Source organism: Theropithecus gelada, chromosome 15 (genome assembly GCF_003255815.1).
Source record: "Theropithecus gelada isolate Dixy chromosome 15, Tgel_1.0, whole genome shotgun sequence".
NCBI lineage: Eukaryota > Metazoa > Chordata > Mammalia > Primates > Cercopithecidae > Theropithecus > Theropithecus gelada.
The window spans coordinates 10535613-10553160 of NC_037683.1; the positions used below are offsets into that span (position 1 = coordinate 10535613).

General features: G+C 51.0%; 1 protein-coding gene across 16 annotated transcripts in view; it reads right to left on the reverse strand.

The window, feature by feature from the left end:
* ODF2 (outer dense fiber of sperm tails 2) overlaps positions 1-13628 on the reverse strand; it is a 49723-nt gene extending 36095 nt beyond the window's left edge. For 2 of the 16 annotated variants that reach the window (XM_025359023.1, XM_025359020.1), the window contains exons 1-4: positions 12539-12788; positions 8538-8628; positions 7529-7682; positions 7185-7253 (exon numbers count right to left, since the gene is read on the reverse strand). In XM_025359023.1, coding sequence (XP_025214808.1) covers positions 7185-7253; positions 7529-7636 — 177 coding nt within the window. In that variant the 5' untranslated portion in view covers positions 7637-7682; positions 8538-8628; positions 12539-12788. Of the gene's footprint in view, positions 1-7127; positions 7254-7528; positions 7683-8537; positions 8629-11368; positions 11609-11743; positions 11902-12217; positions 12395-12538; positions 12789-13554 lie in introns of those variants that run through there. The other 14 variants (XM_025359021.1, XM_025359017.1, XM_025359014.1 and 11 more) reach the window with 13 other exon arrangements.
* Between the last annotated feature and the right edge of the window lie 3920 nt (positions 13629-17548).

The following is a 17548-nucleotide window of genomic DNA, read 5'->3' on the forward strand; positions in this document are numbered from 1 at the left end:
AAGTTTAGGGCAATACTTTTTTTTACACCTAGAGTAGAAATGAAATATGTCAAAAGTCTTTTAAGTGAATATGAATACCTGATAGTGGATTAGTTACAAAGGTACATTAATCTGCTGAAAAGGTATTTTAGAAACAAGTGGGTAAATTTGAAAAAGGACCAGATATTGTATGATATCAAGAAATGCTCTTAGGAGTAATCATTGTTATTTTGATGATATAGAAAAATATTATAAATGCACATGGTACAATACCTGGAAAATACTTTTTTAAATACGTCAGTATAAAAAAATATTTTAGCTTTGGGAGGCCGAGGCGGGTGGATCAGGAGGTCAAGAGATCGAGACCATCCTGGCCAACATGGTGAAACCCCATCTCTACTAAAAATACAAAAATTAGCTGGGCGTGGTGGTGCGCGCCTGTAATCCCAGCTACTTGGAAGGCTGAGGCAGGAGAATCGCTTGAACCTGGGAGGCGGAGGTTGCAGTGAGCCAAGATTGCACCACTGCACTCCAGCCTGGCAACAGAGTGAGACTCCATCTCAAGAAAAAAATAAAAATAAAAATAAAATTAAAAAAATATTTTAGGGGCCAGGCACAGTGCACACCTGTAATCCCGGCACTTTGGGAGGCTGAGGCGGGCGGATGACACCCGAGCTGGGCATGGTAGCAGGCACCTATAGTCCCAGCTTTTTAAATATTTTTAAAAATATTTTTAAATGCATGTATGCTTCAGGAAACTTTATGCAAAGCTGTAAACACTTTTTTTTTTTTTTTTTTGAGATAGGGTCTCACTCCATCGCCTAGGCTGGAGTACAGTGATGCGATCTCGGCTCACTGCAACCTCCGCCTCCCAGGTTCAAGCGATTCTCCTGCCTCAGCCTCCCGACTAGCTGGGATTACAGGCGCCTTCCACCATGCCCGGCTGATTTTTGTGTTTTTAGTAGAGATGGGGTTTCACCATGTTGGCCAGGCTGTTCTCGAACTCCTGACCTCAAGTGATCTGCCTGTTTCAGTCTCTCAAAGTGCTGGGATTACAGGAGTGAGCCACCGTGCCTGGCCATATATTGCTTTTTTTTTTTTTTTGCTTTTTTTTTTTTGGAGACAGAGTTTTGCTCTTGTTGCCCAGGCTAGAGTGCAATGGCACAATCTTGGCTCACTGCAAACTCTGCCTCCTGGGTTCATCAAGCGATTCTCCTGCCTCAGCCTCCCAAGTGGCTGGGATTACAGGTGCCCACCACCATACCCAGATAATTTTTGTATTTTTAGTAGAGGTGGGGTTTCACCATGTTGGCCAGGCTGGTCTTGAACGCCTGATAAGCCCACCTCGGCCTCCCAAAGTGCTGGGATTTCAGGTATGAGCCACCACATCCAGCTATATATATATATTGCTTTTAGAAGAAAAGAAGTTACTTTTAATACTTAAAAGGACAAAAATAGGAAAACGTATAAACAGTCATGTGCCACGTAACATTTCAGTCAGCAATGGACTGCATATATGACAGTGATCCCAAAACACCGTATTTTTACCGTATATGACAGTGGTCCCAAAACACCATATTTTTACCATACCTTTTCTATATTTACTATGTTTCAATATGTAAATACTTACCATTGTGTTACAGTTGCCTACAGTATTCTGTATGGCATCATGCTGCAGAGGTCTGCAGCCTAGGAGCAATAGGCTACACCACACAGCCCAGGTGTGGAGCAGGCTCTACCAATCTCAGTTTGTGTAAGTACACTCTATGATGTTTGCACAATGATGAAAGTGCCTAACAACACGTTTCTCAGAATATATCCCCATTGTTAATTGATACATGACTATTTATTTTTTAAAATGACAAAAAATATATATATAGGAGAAAGTGTGACTAGTTACTCCTTGTGATTGGGAGGCAGTGACATAGAGAAAAACCAGGGGCAGCTTCTAGGATGCTGGGTGATCGTTACACAGGTAACTTCAGTTTGTGAAAATTCATGGAGCAATACACTTCTGATGGGTGTACGTCCCTGCACTTTTCCATTTCTTTTTTTTTTGAGATGGGGTCTCACTCTGTCAACCAGCCTGGAGTGCAGTAGCACAACTTTGGTTCACTGCAACCTCCGCCTCCCAGGATCAAGCGATCCTTACACCTCAGCCTCGCAAGTAGCTGGGACCACAGGCGCACACCACCACACCAGACTCATTTTTTGTATTTTTGGTAGAGGTATGGTTCATCACATTATCCAAGCTGGTCTCCAACTCCTGAGCTCAGGTGAACCGCCTGCCTCAGCCTCCCAAAGTGTTGGGATTACAGGCATGAGACACCAGGCCCGGCCCATCCCCTTTTCATTTTTCCTTTTTTTTTTTTTTTTTTTTGAGATGGAGACTCACTTTGTTGCCCAGGCTACAGTGCAGGGGCGTGATCCTAGCTCCCTGCAACCTCCGCCTCATAGGCTCAAGCGATTCTCCTGCCTCAGCCTTCTGTGCAGCTGGGATTAGTGGCGCTGACCACCACACGAGGGTAAATTTTGTATTTTTAGTAGAGACGGGGTTTCGCCATGTTGGCTAGGCTGGTCTCGAACTCCTGACCTCAGGTGATCTGCCTGCCTCGGCCTCCCAAAGTGCTGGGATTACAGGAGTGAGCCATTGCTCCCGGGCCTGTACTTTTCAACAAGAAGTTTTTGAAACTTAACAGCAGCCAGATTTGAGTAGAACATTTTTTTTTTTGAGATGGAGTCTCGCTCTGTTGCCAGGCTGGAGTGCAGTGGCGCAATCTCAGCTCAGTGTAACCTCTGCCTAAAGAGTTCAAGCAGTTCTCCTGCCTCAGCCTCCCAAGTGGCTGGGACTACAGGCACATGCCACCATGTCCAGCTACTTTTTGTATTTTTAGTAGAGATGGGGTTTCACCATGTTGGCCAGGATGGTCTCAGTCTCTTGACCTCATGATTTGCCTGCCTTGGCCTCCCACAGTGCTGGGATTACAAATGTGAGCCACCACGCCCGGCTGATCACTTTTAGTAACAGAGGCAAGAAAAAAACCTAGACCTTCTTTCTTCCAAAGATGATCTTATATTCCAGGAGTTGTAAGATATCAAACAAGAACCCCACATGCATACAGCAGCTTTTGGTCTTCATTTCCATATCTTCCCCAAACTTCCACCTCCAGGGGCTGTTCACCTTCCGTCCATGATGGACAGGGTTGAGTTAGGGCCTCTCAGGGTCACAGGAAGCCACTTGAAAATAGAAAGGGGCAGACAGACCCAAGAATGAAAGCAGAAAAGACAGCTACTGTTTCAGCTGCCAAGAGAACCTGGGCAGGCCACCTCTCTGGGACCTTCCATCTCTAGGATTTGGCTGTGGGGCTGGAAGTGGCATTATGCTTTCCAGTGGGGATTATTACCCCTAGCAATCCACGTCAACAGGAAAATTTTTCACAGCAGCATCTCTGTGATGTGTACTTTGAAAACTACCAAGGAGGCCAGGCACAGTGGCTCACGCCTATAATCCCAGCACTTTAGGAGGCCAAGGCGAGCAGATCACTTAACATCAGGAGTTCAAGACCAGCCTGGCAAACATGGTGAAACCCCATCTCTACGAAAAATACAAAAACTAGCTGGGTGTGGTAGTGCATGCCTGAGTCCCAGCTAACTCAGGAGGCTGAGGCAGGAGAATCACTTGAACCCGGGAGATGGAGGTTGCAGTGAGCCAAGATCATGTCACTGCACTCTAGCCTGGGCAACAGAACAAGACTCTGTCTCAAAAAAACAAAAACAGAAAAACAAAAACTACCAAGGCTTTTTACTTTTTTAAAAGGCATTTTTGGGCCGGGCGCAATGGCTCACGCCTGTAATCCCAGCACTTTGGGAGGCCGAGGCGGGCAGATCACCGGGTCAGGAGATCGAGACCATCCTGGCTAACATGGTGAAACCCCATCTCTACTAAAAATACAAAAAATTAGCCTGGTGTGGTGGCGGGCACCTGTAGTCCCAGCTACTCAGAAGGCTGAGGCAGGAGAATGGCGTGAACCTGGGAGATGGAGCTTGTAGTGAGCCGAGATCACGCCACTGCACTCCAGCCTGGGCGACAAAGCGAGACTCTGTCTCAGAAAAAAAAAAAAAAAAAAAGAGAAAAGAAAAATTAGCCGGGCGTGGTGGCGCACACCTGTAGTCCCAGTTACTCAGGAGGCTGAGGCAGAAGAATCACTTGAACCTGGGAAGTAGAGGTTGCAGTGAGCCGAGTTCGTGCCACTGCACACCAGACTGGAAGACAGAGCAAGGCTCCGTCTCAAAAAAAAAAAAGAAGGCATTTTTGGCTGTGCGTGGTGGTGGCTCACGCCTGTAATCCCAGCACTCTGGGAGGCTGAGGTGGGCGGGTTACTTGAGGTCAGGAGTTCGAGACCAGCCTGGCCAACATAGCAAAACCCTGTCTCTAGGCCGGGCGCGGTGGCTCACGCCTGTAATCCCAGCACTTTGGGAGGCCGAGGCGGGCGGATCACAAGGTCAGGAGATCGAGACCACGGTGAAACCCCGTCTCTACTAAAAATACAAAAAAAAAATTAGCCGGGCGCGGTTGTGGGCGCCTGTAGTCCCAGCTACTCGGGAGGCTGAGGCAGGAGAATGGCGTGAACCCGGGAGGCGGAGCTTGCAGTGAGCCGAGATCGCGCCACTGCACTCCAGCCTGGGCGACAGAGCGAGACTCCGTCTCAAAAAAAAAATAAATAAATAAATAAAAATAAAAAAAAACCCTGTCTCTACTAAAAATACAAAAATTAGCCAGGTGTGGTGATGCATGCCTGTAATCCCAACAACTCGGGAGGCTGAGGCAGGAGAATCGCTTGTACCCAGGATGTAGAGATCACGCCACTGCATTCCAGCCTGGGTGACAAAATGAGACTCTGTCTCAAAAAGTAAATAAATAAGCCGGGCGCGGTGGCTCACGCCTGTAATCCTAGCACTTTGGGAGGCCGAGGCGGGCGGATCACAAGGTCAGGAGATCGAGACCACGGTGAAACCTCGTCTCTACTAAAAATACAAAAAATAGCCGGGCGCGGTTGTGGGCGCCTGTAGTCCCAGCTACTCGGGAGGCTGAGGCAGGAGAATGGCGGGAACCCGGGAGGCGGAGCTTGCAGTGAGCTGAGATCCGGCCACTGCACTCCAGCCTAGGCGACAGAGCGAGACTCCGTCTCAAAAAAAAAAAAAAAAAAAAAAAAAGTAAATAAATAAATAAAAACAAAGTATTAAACCTTGCCATACCTCAGAGGCAATCACTGCTTACCACTACTTGCATATTCTCCCAGAAAACGTTCTGTACATATAAACATATGCGTTTATACATGGACACAGACGCCCCTTTTCTTCACAAATAAGGCCAGCCAAATGTTGTATGTTGTTCATCTCCATGCTTCATTATCATGCATAAATACCTGTCTCAATCTTTTTGTTCCTGAGACAGGGTCCTGTTCTGTAACCCAGGCTGCAGTGCAGTGGCATAATCACAGCATACTGAAGTCTCAGCCTCCCCACCCCAAGTAACTAGGAGGACTACAGGTGCGTGCCACCGCACTCAGCTAATTTTTTATCTTTTGTAGAGGCAGAATCTCGTCGTGTTGCCCAGGCTGGTCTTGAACTCCTAGGCTCAAGTGATCCTCCTGCCCTGGCCTCCCAAAGTGCTGGGATCACAGGTATAAGCCACGGCAACCAGCCTCTACCTCAGTCTTTGCACGGCTGCATGGTATTCCATTGTATGGATGTATCATATTTCTCTTTTGTTTTGTTTTGTTTGAGACAGGGTCTCACTGTGTCACACAGGCTATGCAGTGGCATGATCATGGCTCACTGGAGCCTTAACCTCCAGTTAAGTGATCCTCCCACCTCAGCCTTCTGAGTAGCTGGAACTATAAGTGCACGCCACCACGCCCAACTAATTTTTTTATTTTTTGTAGAGATAGGATCTCACTATGTTGCCCAGGCTGATCTCAAAACTCCTGGGCCCAAGCGATCCTCCCTCCTGGGCCTCCTAAAAGTGTTGGGATTACAGGCGTGAGCCCACCACACCCAGTCGGATGTATTATAATTTAACCAACACTCTCCTGATGGACATTTAGGTTGCTTCCAATTTTTCTGTTACAAACGATGCTATAGCAAAAAATCTACAAAAAATCCCTGTACTTGTAATCCCAGCACTTTGGGAGGCTGAGGCGGGCAGATCATGAGGTCAGGAGATCGAGACCATCCTGGCTAACACAGTGAAAACCTGTCTCTACTACAAAAAAAAAAATTAGCTGGGCGTTGTGGTGGGTGCCTGTAGTCCCAGCTACTCGGGAGGCTGAGGCAGGAGAATCACTTGAACCTGGGAGGCGGAGGTTGCAGTGAGCCAAGATCATGCCACTGCATTCCAGCCTCGGCAACAGAGCAAGGCTCTGTCTCGGAAAAAAAAAAAAAAAAAAAAAAAGAAAGAAAGAAAAGAAAAGGCAAGACAAGACATGACATGTGATGTGGCTCCTCACATGCAAAGCAGAGAGGCTAAGAGCACTGCCTCTAGAAAGAATCTTTTTTTTTTTTTTTTTTTTTGAGACGTAGTCTCGCTGTGTCGCCCAGGCTGGAGTGCAGTGGCCGGATCTCAGCTCATTGCAAGCTCCGCCTCCTGGGTTTTTACGCCATTCTCCTGCCTCAGCCTCCCGAGTAGCTGGGACTACAGGCGCCCACCACCTCGCCCGGCTAGTTTTTTGTATTTTTTAGTAGAGACAGGGTTTCACCGTGTTAGCCAGGATGGTCTCGAACTCCTGACCTCGTGATCCGCCCGTCTCGGCCTCCCAAAGTGCTGGGATTACAGGCTTGAGCCACCGCGCCCGGCCTAGAAAGAATCGTAACTCCAGCTCTGCTACCTTCTCTGTGACTCTGGGAAAATCACTTCTCTCTGAGGCCTGGTTCCTCATCTCTGCACTGGGACTGCAGGACTTCCCACACAGCAGTGTCATAAGAACTCAAGAAGATTATTCACAGTTTCAGGGTTTAGCAAGGCCCTCAGTAAATGGGGTCTGCTAGGACATTCCAGTAGCTACAGCTGACCCTGAATCATACCGAGGCTGAGGCCTGCTAGGATCTGAGCAGTCCGAGAAGAAAAGCCTGGGCAAGGGTGAGCCTACCTCCCACTTGCATCCCACGGGCCGGGCAGATGATTTTCCAGGGGGCATCCAAGGTACCTTGGTTTTCACCCGGACACTCCGCCGCACATTCACAGTGTCCCCTTTCATTCCTCGCTTGTGAGATTTCTGTGGAAAGGGACAAATCCAGGGTCACTTCCACACCCAGCTGGCCATGGTGCCACGCTAGTGACATCCCTCTCCAACTGGCAGAGTTCCTCTTCTGACTAATGTTACTGCTGCTGCTCCTGGATGACAGGCCTGCCTACCTTCTAACCAGGAAACCGGCCTCCGAAAGAGTGTGTTTGTCTCCCAAACCTTTGGAGTCACAGTGCGAGGAGGCTGGGCTTAGCAGGATCACCCAGATCCACAGCTGCTACCTCACCCCACTGGCATGCTCCTACCTGGCTGCTGGTCGCTGATGGTTTCGGGAGTTTTTTTATGTGGACGTGGACAGGGGTGTTCTCATCCACGTGAACATGTAAGGGGGGAGTTGAAGAGCGGTCCTTCATGGTTGGCTTCTGGCAGGTAGGGGAGGACAACACAAAAATGGTTGATCTGTGGATGAGTAAACTGGGCATAAAAACGGAGCTCACATCCTCTGGGGGCCACCAAAAAGCCTAGCCAGCAAGCAAGCAGGACAGCTACCAACTACTGGCATGCAGGCAGGCAGCAAGGCGGGAGTATCATTCAGCAGGTTCCTGCAGAGATCCCAGCAGAAGACCACCAGGGAGATTCTGGTCCACTCAAGAGAGGGTCTGCAAGACCCACTCGTTCTAGAACAGATCCCAGACGCAGGCCCCAGGGTCCTCAGGGCTGGATCTCCTCTAAACCTGCTGGAATGCACAGCTCCTCCTTGGATTTAGTGAAGCACAGCAGAAAGCAGGTGGATCCTTCTACACAGTGATCTCAAGTGGGCATGCAGATTGGCGTGGGAAACACACAAAATGCTGAGGGTGCAGAATAAATCAGACAGCAGGCAGACCAAAGACCATGAAAACAGAAAGCTGGAGGAAATCCTAAGGATGAGAAGGTTGTCTAGATTCTAAAGAAAACATGAGCAAGGCAGAACCGCAGCTACAAACCCCTCAACCACTACCAGCTCTTATCCTTCCCCCCATTCTTTAAACTTTTTTTTTCTCGTCTTTTTCTTTTCCTTTCTTTATTTTAAATATCTCAAGATTTTAGGATTTGGCTGGAAGAATACGTCTAAGACAATTTCCTCACACCCGCAGCCTTACCGCAGACAAAAATGATCATAATTAAAAATCAGCAGGCTATGCATAACAGCACCTAGCAGAGCAACTGGGCGGTGACGGTGCCCAGCAGGGTAAGGCATCTCCTGGAAATGGTGTGCAGAAGCATTTTTAGCAGGGTGACCAAAGAGGGCTGCTACGTGAGTGCATCACCTACCGTTACAGTTACACTGGGTGCGCCACAAGGTGCTCTCAAGACCTTTTTCTGCGTGAGACTCGTTACTCCGTTCTTCCCACACGATGGAAACCTGCACCCAGGCACAAGAACCAGATTGTAAGCAGAAAACTAGGGCTCTCTTATGTTTTAGATTTCATGAAATTATACACTGACTATGGTAGCTAACATGTTCAAGGCTAGGAAAACCAGCGTGGAATTCCTTGACTCCCCTGAGATGAGCACCAGATGTGCGTGGGAGCCCAGCAGTGGGATGGAAATAGGGTGACAGGCATTTGCAGGCTGGACTTGTAACATATCGTCACATCACATGTATTATGACCCTTACTGAAAAGCCAGGCTGACAGCCTGTCAGATGACAAAAAGCAAGCAGCACATGAACACAGCCAAGGTGCTGGTTTGGCCGAGGGTAGAAGCACCCAGGACAGTAACTGGAGCAGAAGCGGCCCTGGAGAAAGATGGAGTGAGTGAATGACAAAAATAGAGCATTAGTGGCCACAAGCCATGGCTCATGCCTGTAATTCCAACACTTTTGGAGGCCAAGGCAGGCAGATTGCTTGAGCCCAGGAGTTTGAGACCAGCCTGGGCAACATGGCAAGACCCCATCTCTACAAAACATACAAAAATTAGCTGGGCGTGGTGGCACGTGTCTATAGTCCCTGCTACTTGGGAGGCTGAGGTGGAAGAATCACTTAAGCCTGGGAGGTGGAAGCTGCAGTAAGCCATGACCGCGCCACTGCACTCCAGCCTAGGTGGCAGAGGGAGATCCTGTTTCAAAACAACAACAAAAAAGAAAAAGAATTTTTTTCAAAAAGCATTAGGCTCAGGCACGAGAAGTCACTGTAACGCACACTCATCAAATTAAGGCTCAAATATTCCCCTAAGAGAATAAAAAAGCATCTGTTTCCCAAAATATTCCACTTCCTATCCTTTAAGCTCCTAAGCAGCAGGGGATTTTTTTTTTTTTTTTTTTTTTTTGAGACGGAGTCTCACTGTGTCTCCCAGGCTGGAGTGCAGTGGCGCGATCTCGGCTCACTGCAAGCTCCGCCCCCCGGGTTCACGCCATTCTCCCGCCTCAGCCTCCCGAGTAGCTGGGACTACAGGCGCCCGCTACCGCGCCCGGCTAGGTTTTTGTATTTTTAGTAGAGACGGGGTTTCACCATGTTAGCCAGGATAGTCTCGATCTCCTGACCTTGTGATCCACCCGCCTCGGCCTCCCAAAGTGCTGGGATTACAGGCTTGAGCCACCGCGCCCGGCCGGGATTTTTTTTTTTTAATGCCATGTGTAATTCACATTGCTTACACATATACTGTACAGCCCCATCACCAGATCTGCAAAGACAGAAAAAAAAAAAAAAAACAGAGCAAAGTTTAAAAGTTTAATTTGCTCCAAAATCTTTCAGCAGTACATCCAAGAACTCCACGACTTAGAATTACCATCTGATCCATCTCACTGCCCTTTTTGTTTTTGTTTTTGTTTTGAGATGGAGTCTCGCTCTGTCACCCAGGATGGAGTGCGGTGGCCCAATCTTTGCTCACTGCAAGCTCCGCCTCCCAGGTTCAAGCAATTCTCCAGTTCTCCTGCCCCAGCCTCCTAAGTAGCTGGGATTACAGGCGTGTGCCACCATGCCCAACTAATTTTTTATATTTCTAGTAAAGACAGGGTTTCACCATGTTGGTCAGGCTGGTCTCGAACTCCTGACTTCAGGTGATTCGCCCACCTTGGCCTCTCAAAGTGCTAGGATTGCACAGGCATGAGCCACCGCACCTGGCCCCCAAAGTGGGGAGAGATCAGAGAGGCTGAGCAACCAGGGGGTGGCGGGGAGGGTGGGGCAGAGATGGGGCGGTCCCAAATTATCATCCTGCCCTCTCTACAAGTACTTGAGGAAAATAATGCAATATCAAAATGCAAGGAAAAAATACTTGAGCACTGTGGTATGCGTTTTGCTGTATGTGTATTACATCCTGATTTTAAAAAGAGGCAATGGCCGGGCGTGGTGGCTCAAGCCTGTAATCCCAGTACTTTGGGAGGCCGAGACGGGCGGATCACCAGGTCAGGAGATCGAGACCATCCTGGCTAACACGGTGAAACCCCGTCTCTACTAAAAAATACAAAAAAACTAGCCGGGCGAGGTGGCGGGCGCCTGTAGTCCCAGCTACTCGGGAGGCTGAGGCAGGAGAATGGCATAAACCTGGGAGGCGGAGCTTGCAGTGAACTGAGCTCCAGCCACTGCACTCCAGCCTGGGCGACAGAGCGAGACTCTGTCTCAAAAAAAAAAAAAAAAAAGAGGGAATATGTATATATATATATAGAGAGAGAGAGAGAGAGAGAGCGCTCTACTGATCCTTTAGCCAAGGAATACCAAAACTGAGAAGACAGGCTTTTTTCCCTAATCATTCAGAACATTGTTCACATAAAGCCAACAGTTTTGGGAAATCTCTCAGTGGGTTTCCTGTCAAACCACCTGGATTCCATCATCTTGCTAACTGCCACATCCACCTCCTACATGTTATTTACACCTCAACTCCCTTCAAAAAGGCTCTGAACCTAGTACTCTATGAAGACAACAAGAGTGACCCTGTTTGCTTCCAGGAAGCTGTGACATTTGGGGAAGGAAGGAGCCAGGGAGGTAGAGCTGGGATTGTGTATACATTTCGTTCCCCCTTCCCTTTAAAAATGATTTTTAAATGTTTTGGTCCAGACTTTCAGCAAACACAATAAGGAAGCTGGAAGCCTCAGGCGAGCCTGCCCTGGGGACCCCTGGCCACCTTTCCCTGCCCTCCGGCGCAGGCGCCTCCCACATCGGCAGTACCTGGGGGAGCCGCCTGAGGATGAGGCAGACATGGCTAGGCATCAAAGCCGAAAAGGTGGGCAATTGGGTCAGCAGGCTCTGCTCAGGGGGACCCAGAGGGGCGGGCTTGTCAATGAGCCTCTCAAGGGGCCCGGCATCAAACGTCCTCTCTGAGGGGAGAAGGGTGGAAGCTTTGGGGTTGGCAGTTGGATGAAAACTTGGGAGGCGCTCCTCTACTGTCCAAGTCGCACAGCAACTGTCCTGCCAAAGTAGGGGGAGATAGGAGAGGCTGAGCGACCTGGGGGCAGAGGGGAGGAAGGGGAGGGGACGCGGCAGAACGGCGAGGGAAAAGTACCACCGCGCCCGGGCCCCACGCGGAGGACGGCCGGTGGCTACCGGGGGAAACCTGAGGCGCCGGCGGACGTGCGGAGAGGGCAAGTGAGAACCGCTCGGCCCCAAGTGGGCCCCAGAGGGCCGGAACCGCGCAGGGAGCAGCGGGGATGCTGGGGCGGGGTCGGACAACTGTCTCCTAGGAGAAGGGGCGTTCCCGGAAGAACAGGTGCCCGAGAGGACCAATAGTGTTTGAAAGAGGGAGGCGCGGAGCCGGGCGCCCCGCCGCGAGGGAAAACCGAACAACCGAGTTCTAAGCAAGTTAGACATCGGGCTGGGAGGGGGCGGGCGGGACCCCCGCGGGCGAGGGCCCTGGCGACCCGGAGACGGTGCCCGGGGGACAGCGCTGCCTATGGAGGGCCGGCAAGTGACTGCCGTGTGGAGGCCCGCGGAGAGGACGAGGCAGTCGGGGCGAGGCCGCCGGCGGGCAGCAGAGCGAGGGACAGCCTCCGTCGGCGGAGAGAAGGGACGGCCACCCACCAGCAGGCAGGAGGGTACCGGTTTCTGCCCATAGAGAGAAAGGCGAAGCCCTGCCCGCGGGCGGCAGAAGAGGGGCAGAGCCCCGCGGTAGCCAGGAGAGGAAGGAGGCGGCCGGCCGCCCGTTAGCTGGAGGAAGAGAGGCCCCGTGCCGGTGGGCGTGGCGGGGGCCCAGGTTCTGACAGGAGGGGGACGAGCGCGACGCGGCGGGGAACGCAGGACCCGACGGCCCCGCGGGGCCGACCGCGCCGGGGGTACGAAGGCGACGGTCTCGCCCGCGGTGCCCCGGAGCGCGCTGGATCCCGCCTGCCGGCAGCCTCTCACCAGGAGCGACACGGCTGAGCCCAGAAACGCCGCCTTATGAAGTCGTTGAAGTCGGAGGCCAGGGTCGTGCCATGGAGACGCCGCGGCGGATGCAGTCTGGCTCTGGCGGCGGCTCCTCCCGGCTTCCGCCTCCTTTTCCGACACCCGGTCGGCAGCTCGCCCATTGGCCAGTTCAAACCCCCCCGGGAGCTGCTTGGGCTCCGCCATCGAGGCCCAGCCCCTAGCGTCACAGAGATGCCCCGCCCCGCCAGAAGCACCGCCCACTTCCGGGCCAAGCGTCCCGTCACCAAGGAGACGTGCGACCCGTCCAGCAGGCCTGGCCTGGTCTCGCCCCCAATTCAAGGGCTTTCCCGCTCGGCCCTGTTTCCCCTGCCTTGGGTCCTCCCAGATTCCCCTCACTCAAAGGAGCGTACGGTTCCGACGCGCTCCCCTTGGTACCCACCAGGAAACTAGGCTCACAGAGGACCCACAGAACACGTTATTGGGAGCTGCACACTGCCTCCGAAAATCCAGCCCTGCCCCTAGTCCACTGTTAGTGCAGAGATGGAATCGGCTTCTGCGCATTGCCCAGCCTCTCTCCCCTGCCCACATCGCCTCTGTCTTGGGCCCAACAGGAAAAAGGGTCGGCATTCCCCTTGCGCTTCACTACCCTCCTGCACTCTTTTTTTTTTTTTTTTTTTTTTTTTTGAGACGGAGCCTCTCTGTCGCCCAGGCTGGGGTGCAGTGGCGCGATCTCGGCTCACTGCAACCTCCGCCTCCCGGGTTCACGCCATTCTCCTGCCTCAGCCTCCCGAGTACCTGGGACTACAGGCGCCCGCCGCCACGCCCGGCTTTTTTTTTTTTTTTGTATTTTTAGTAGAGACGGGGTTTCACCGTGTTAGGCGGGATGGTCTCGATCTCCTGACCTCATGATCCGCCCGCCTCGGCTTTCCAAAGTGCTAGGATTACAGGCGTGAGCCACCGCGCCCGCCCGGCCTACTACCTCCTGCACTCTCCATGCCGCTCTGTGTACAGACCTATTCTGATGAGGTCCTTGCTGGTCCGCCATCTTCTCAATTATGCTTCGCTGTCAGCCAGTCAGGGGAGGTCTGTCACGTGGCTCATAATGCCGCCCTGGAATCTGGGAGACCTGAACAACCTCCGAGCCAACTGGGCCACAGTCCCTTGACCTTTCTCCGGTGACCCCGCAGCACCTTAGCCACACACCTCCAGGGTCACACAAGTTTTTCACCTGCAATCCTAAAGTCAAACTCGCAAACAAAACCTGCTTTTCTGCCTCACTTTCACAGTATACTGCATACTGAATTTGTTCTGTAATGTCAGGGAGCTCCCCTATTCTTTGGTCCATTCATTGTCTCTCTGTCGAATAATTGACAGATTTCCTAATCCTCATTGTAACCCAACCTTTTAAGACTCTGCGGTGGCTCACGCCTGTAATCCCAGCACTTTGGGGGGCTGAGGCAAGCGGATCACCTAAGGTCAGAAGTTCAAGACCAGACTGCCCAACATAATGAAACCCCATCTCTACTAAAAATACAAAAATTAACCGGGCATGGTGGTGTGTGCCTGTAATCCCAGCTACTAGGGAGGCGGAGGCAGGGAGAACTGCTTGAACCTGGAAGGCAGAGGTTGCAGTGAGCCAAAATCACCACTGCACTTCAGCCTGGGTGACAGAGCGAGACTCTGTCTCAAAAAAAGAAATACAGGTTCAAGGAAAAGAGGACAGGAAAAGGAGGTCCCAGTCCTCCTGGGGCAGGCAGGAGATGGTTCCCAGAGGTGATGGTATTGGAACTGAGCCATGAAAGATGAGTGGAAGTTCACCAAACAAGCAGCAAAGGGAATTCTAAGCAGAGAGCAGTAGGTACGCAGTTACCACATGCAGATACAAGAGAACACAGCATATTCTATGAAGCATCATTACTGCAGTCCGTTGAAGTGTTACAGGGCCAGTGATGAGAGAAATCCTGCCAAAGTCAGCAGGACCAGACTATGCAGCGTCTGGTAGTCCAGCCTAAGGTGTTGGACTTCATCCCTCAGAAGCCTGGAAAGTCATGAGAGGGTTTTCAGTATTTCACTCTAGGTTGGGTGCTGTGGCTCACACCTGTAATCCCAGCACTTTGGGAGGCCGAGGCGGGCAGATGACTTGAGGTCAGGAGTTCCAGACCAGCCTGGCCAATGGGCGAAACCCCATCTCTACTAAAAATACAAAAAAATTAGCCAGGCGTGGTAGCAGGCACTTGTAATCCCAGCTACTCAGGAGGCTGAGACAGGAGAATTGCTCAAACCCAGAAGGTGGAGGTTGCAGTGAGCAGGAATCCCACCACTACACTCCAGCCTGGAGCACAGAGTAAGACTCTGTCTCAAAAAAAAAAAAAAAAAAAAAAAAATTGTCAGGCATGGTGGCTCACGCCTGTAATCTCAGCACTTTTGGAGGCTGAGTTGGGAGGATTGCTTGAAACCTGGAGTTTGAAATCAGCCTGGGCAACATAGGGAGACACCATCTCTACAAAACATTTTTAAAAATTAGCCAGGCATGGTGGCACATGCCTGTAATTCCCACTATTCAGGAGGCTGAGGTGGGAGGGTCGCTTGAGCCTGGGAGTTCAAGACTGCAGTGAGCCATGATTGTGCCACTGTACTCAAGCCTGGGTGAAATAGTGAGACTCTATCTCAAAAAATAAACATCAATAAATAAACATAAATACACATATTTTTATACATATACATTTTTATACATATATATACACACACACATATATATAAAACATACCCAGACTAGAGTGCAGTGGCATGATTACAGCTTACTGCAGCCTCAAGCTCCTGAGCTCGAACGATCCTCCCTCCTCAGCCTCTTGAGTAGCTAACACTGCTGGTGCGGGTCACCAAGCCTGGCTAATTTTTTTTTTTTTGAGAGAGTCTCACTGTGTTTCCCAGGCTGGTCTCAAACTCCTGGTCTCAAGTGATTCTCCCACCTCCCAAGGAGGTGCATCAGTCTCCCGAGTAGCTAGGATTACAAGCACAAGCCACTGCACCTGGTTGTAATATAAACTTTTAGGAGATTGCTCTATCACTGCCTGGTGGCCACCCCAATGTCCCCACTGGACCGTGGATTCCTTGTGGACTAGGGTGATATCACAGTCATTTCTGTATCTCCACCAGCCAAAGCAACCTGTATACGGTAGGCAATCAACAAAAAAAGTTGTTGAATGAATGTATGGATTAATAATACTAATATGCCACCTAGCACATTAAGTGGGAAGGAGGTAGCATTCCAGAGAATGCCCTGGGTACCCCTTGCAGACCTCACCCCCTCCCTGCAGGAGAGGATGTTAGCCAAACAGCATCCCAGCTCCCAGTCCTCCCGTGAGCCATCAGTCAGGAACAGCTTCAGCCTCTTGGAGGTGAGCACGGAGCAGTCAGGAAAGGTGGACAGGGGTCGGGGGAGCCCAGGCGGGGCCCCACTTCCCTGGGTCACCTGGAGTAAACATCACTATCAGTGGTTCTCAAACCAGAGTCACAGGCTTGTTAAAACACAGATTACAGGAACCAATTCTCTAAAAGTATCTGATTCAATAGGTTTGAGATGGGGCCAGAAAATTTGCATTTCTTTTTGTTGTTGTTGTTGTTGTTGAGACAGAGTTTTGCTCTTGTGGCCAGGCTGGAGTGCAGTGGTGTGATCTCAGCTCACTGCAACCTCCGCACTCCCGGGTTCAAGCAATTCTCCTGCCTCAGCCTCCTGAGCATCTGGGATTACAGGCGCCTGCCACCACGCCTGGCTAATTTTTTGTATTTTTAGTACAGATGGGGTTTCATCATATTGGCCAGGCTGGTTTCAAACTCCTGACCTCAGGTGATCCACCCGCCTCAGCCTCCCGAAGTCCGGGGATTACAAGAGTGAGCCACTGTGCTCGGCCAAAAATTTGCATTTCTTTTTTTTTTCTTTTTTTTTTTTGAGACGGAATCTCGCTCTGCCGCCCAGGCTGAAGTACAGTGGCCGGATCTCAACTCACTGCAAGCTCTGCCTCCCGGGTTTACGCCATTCTCCTGCCTCAGCCTCCCGAGTAGCTGGGATTACAGGCGCCCGCCACCTCGCCCGGCTAGTTTTTTGTATTTTTAGTAGAGACGAGGTTTCACCGTGTTAGCCAGGATGGTCTCGATCTCCTGACCTGGTGATCCGCCCGTCTCGGCCTCCCAAAGTGCTGGGATTACAGGCTTGAGCCACCGCGCCCGGCGAAAATTTGCATTTCTAATAGATGTCCAGGTGATGCTGGTGCTACTGGCCAAGGATCACACTTGGAGAACCACAGAAGAATTCACCAGACCCACAGGCCACCCCGAAGCTCCGAGTCTGTCTGATATCTGCATCCCCCACCTCCCTGGTCCCCATGGAGAGTTGAGAGGAACTCGTGCTTTGGCCAAAATGGAGCAGATGGTTTACACAGAAACATCCAGGAGTATGTGCGTTTCAGAAAATAAGGGCAACCTGAGAAATTCCCTTGCCCCAAACACACAAACCACCCCAAACCAGAAACAGGGTTGCTCCTCCACTCATCTCTAGAGTGTCTACTTCAGGAGCACAGGGGCTGGGCCTGAGCCAGGATCTCCAGCCCCTGCTACTGTGGGAACCCTCCAGGCCAAGTTCAGATGCTGCCTCCTCCCTGAGGCCTGTTGTGGCTCCCGCTTCTCAGGATGCTTTGATGGCTCCCTCCTGGGTATGGGTCCCAATATCCCTGCTGTGGGCACTCGTGTGTGTGTGGAAATCTTGTGCCACCTCCTGCTGGGTGCTCTCTTCAGGCAAGGGCCATTTCCTCACGTCCCACAGAACCTAGCCAAAATAGATGCTCTGAGATTTTCACTTTAAAAGTTCAATGAAGGATCAAACTTTAAAGACTTCTTTTGGGGGGCCGGGTACAGTGTGGCTCATGCCTGTAATCGTAGCACTTTAGGAGATGAGGCGGGCTTGAGCCCAGGAGTTCAAGACCAGCCTGGAAACATGGTGTCTCTACAAAA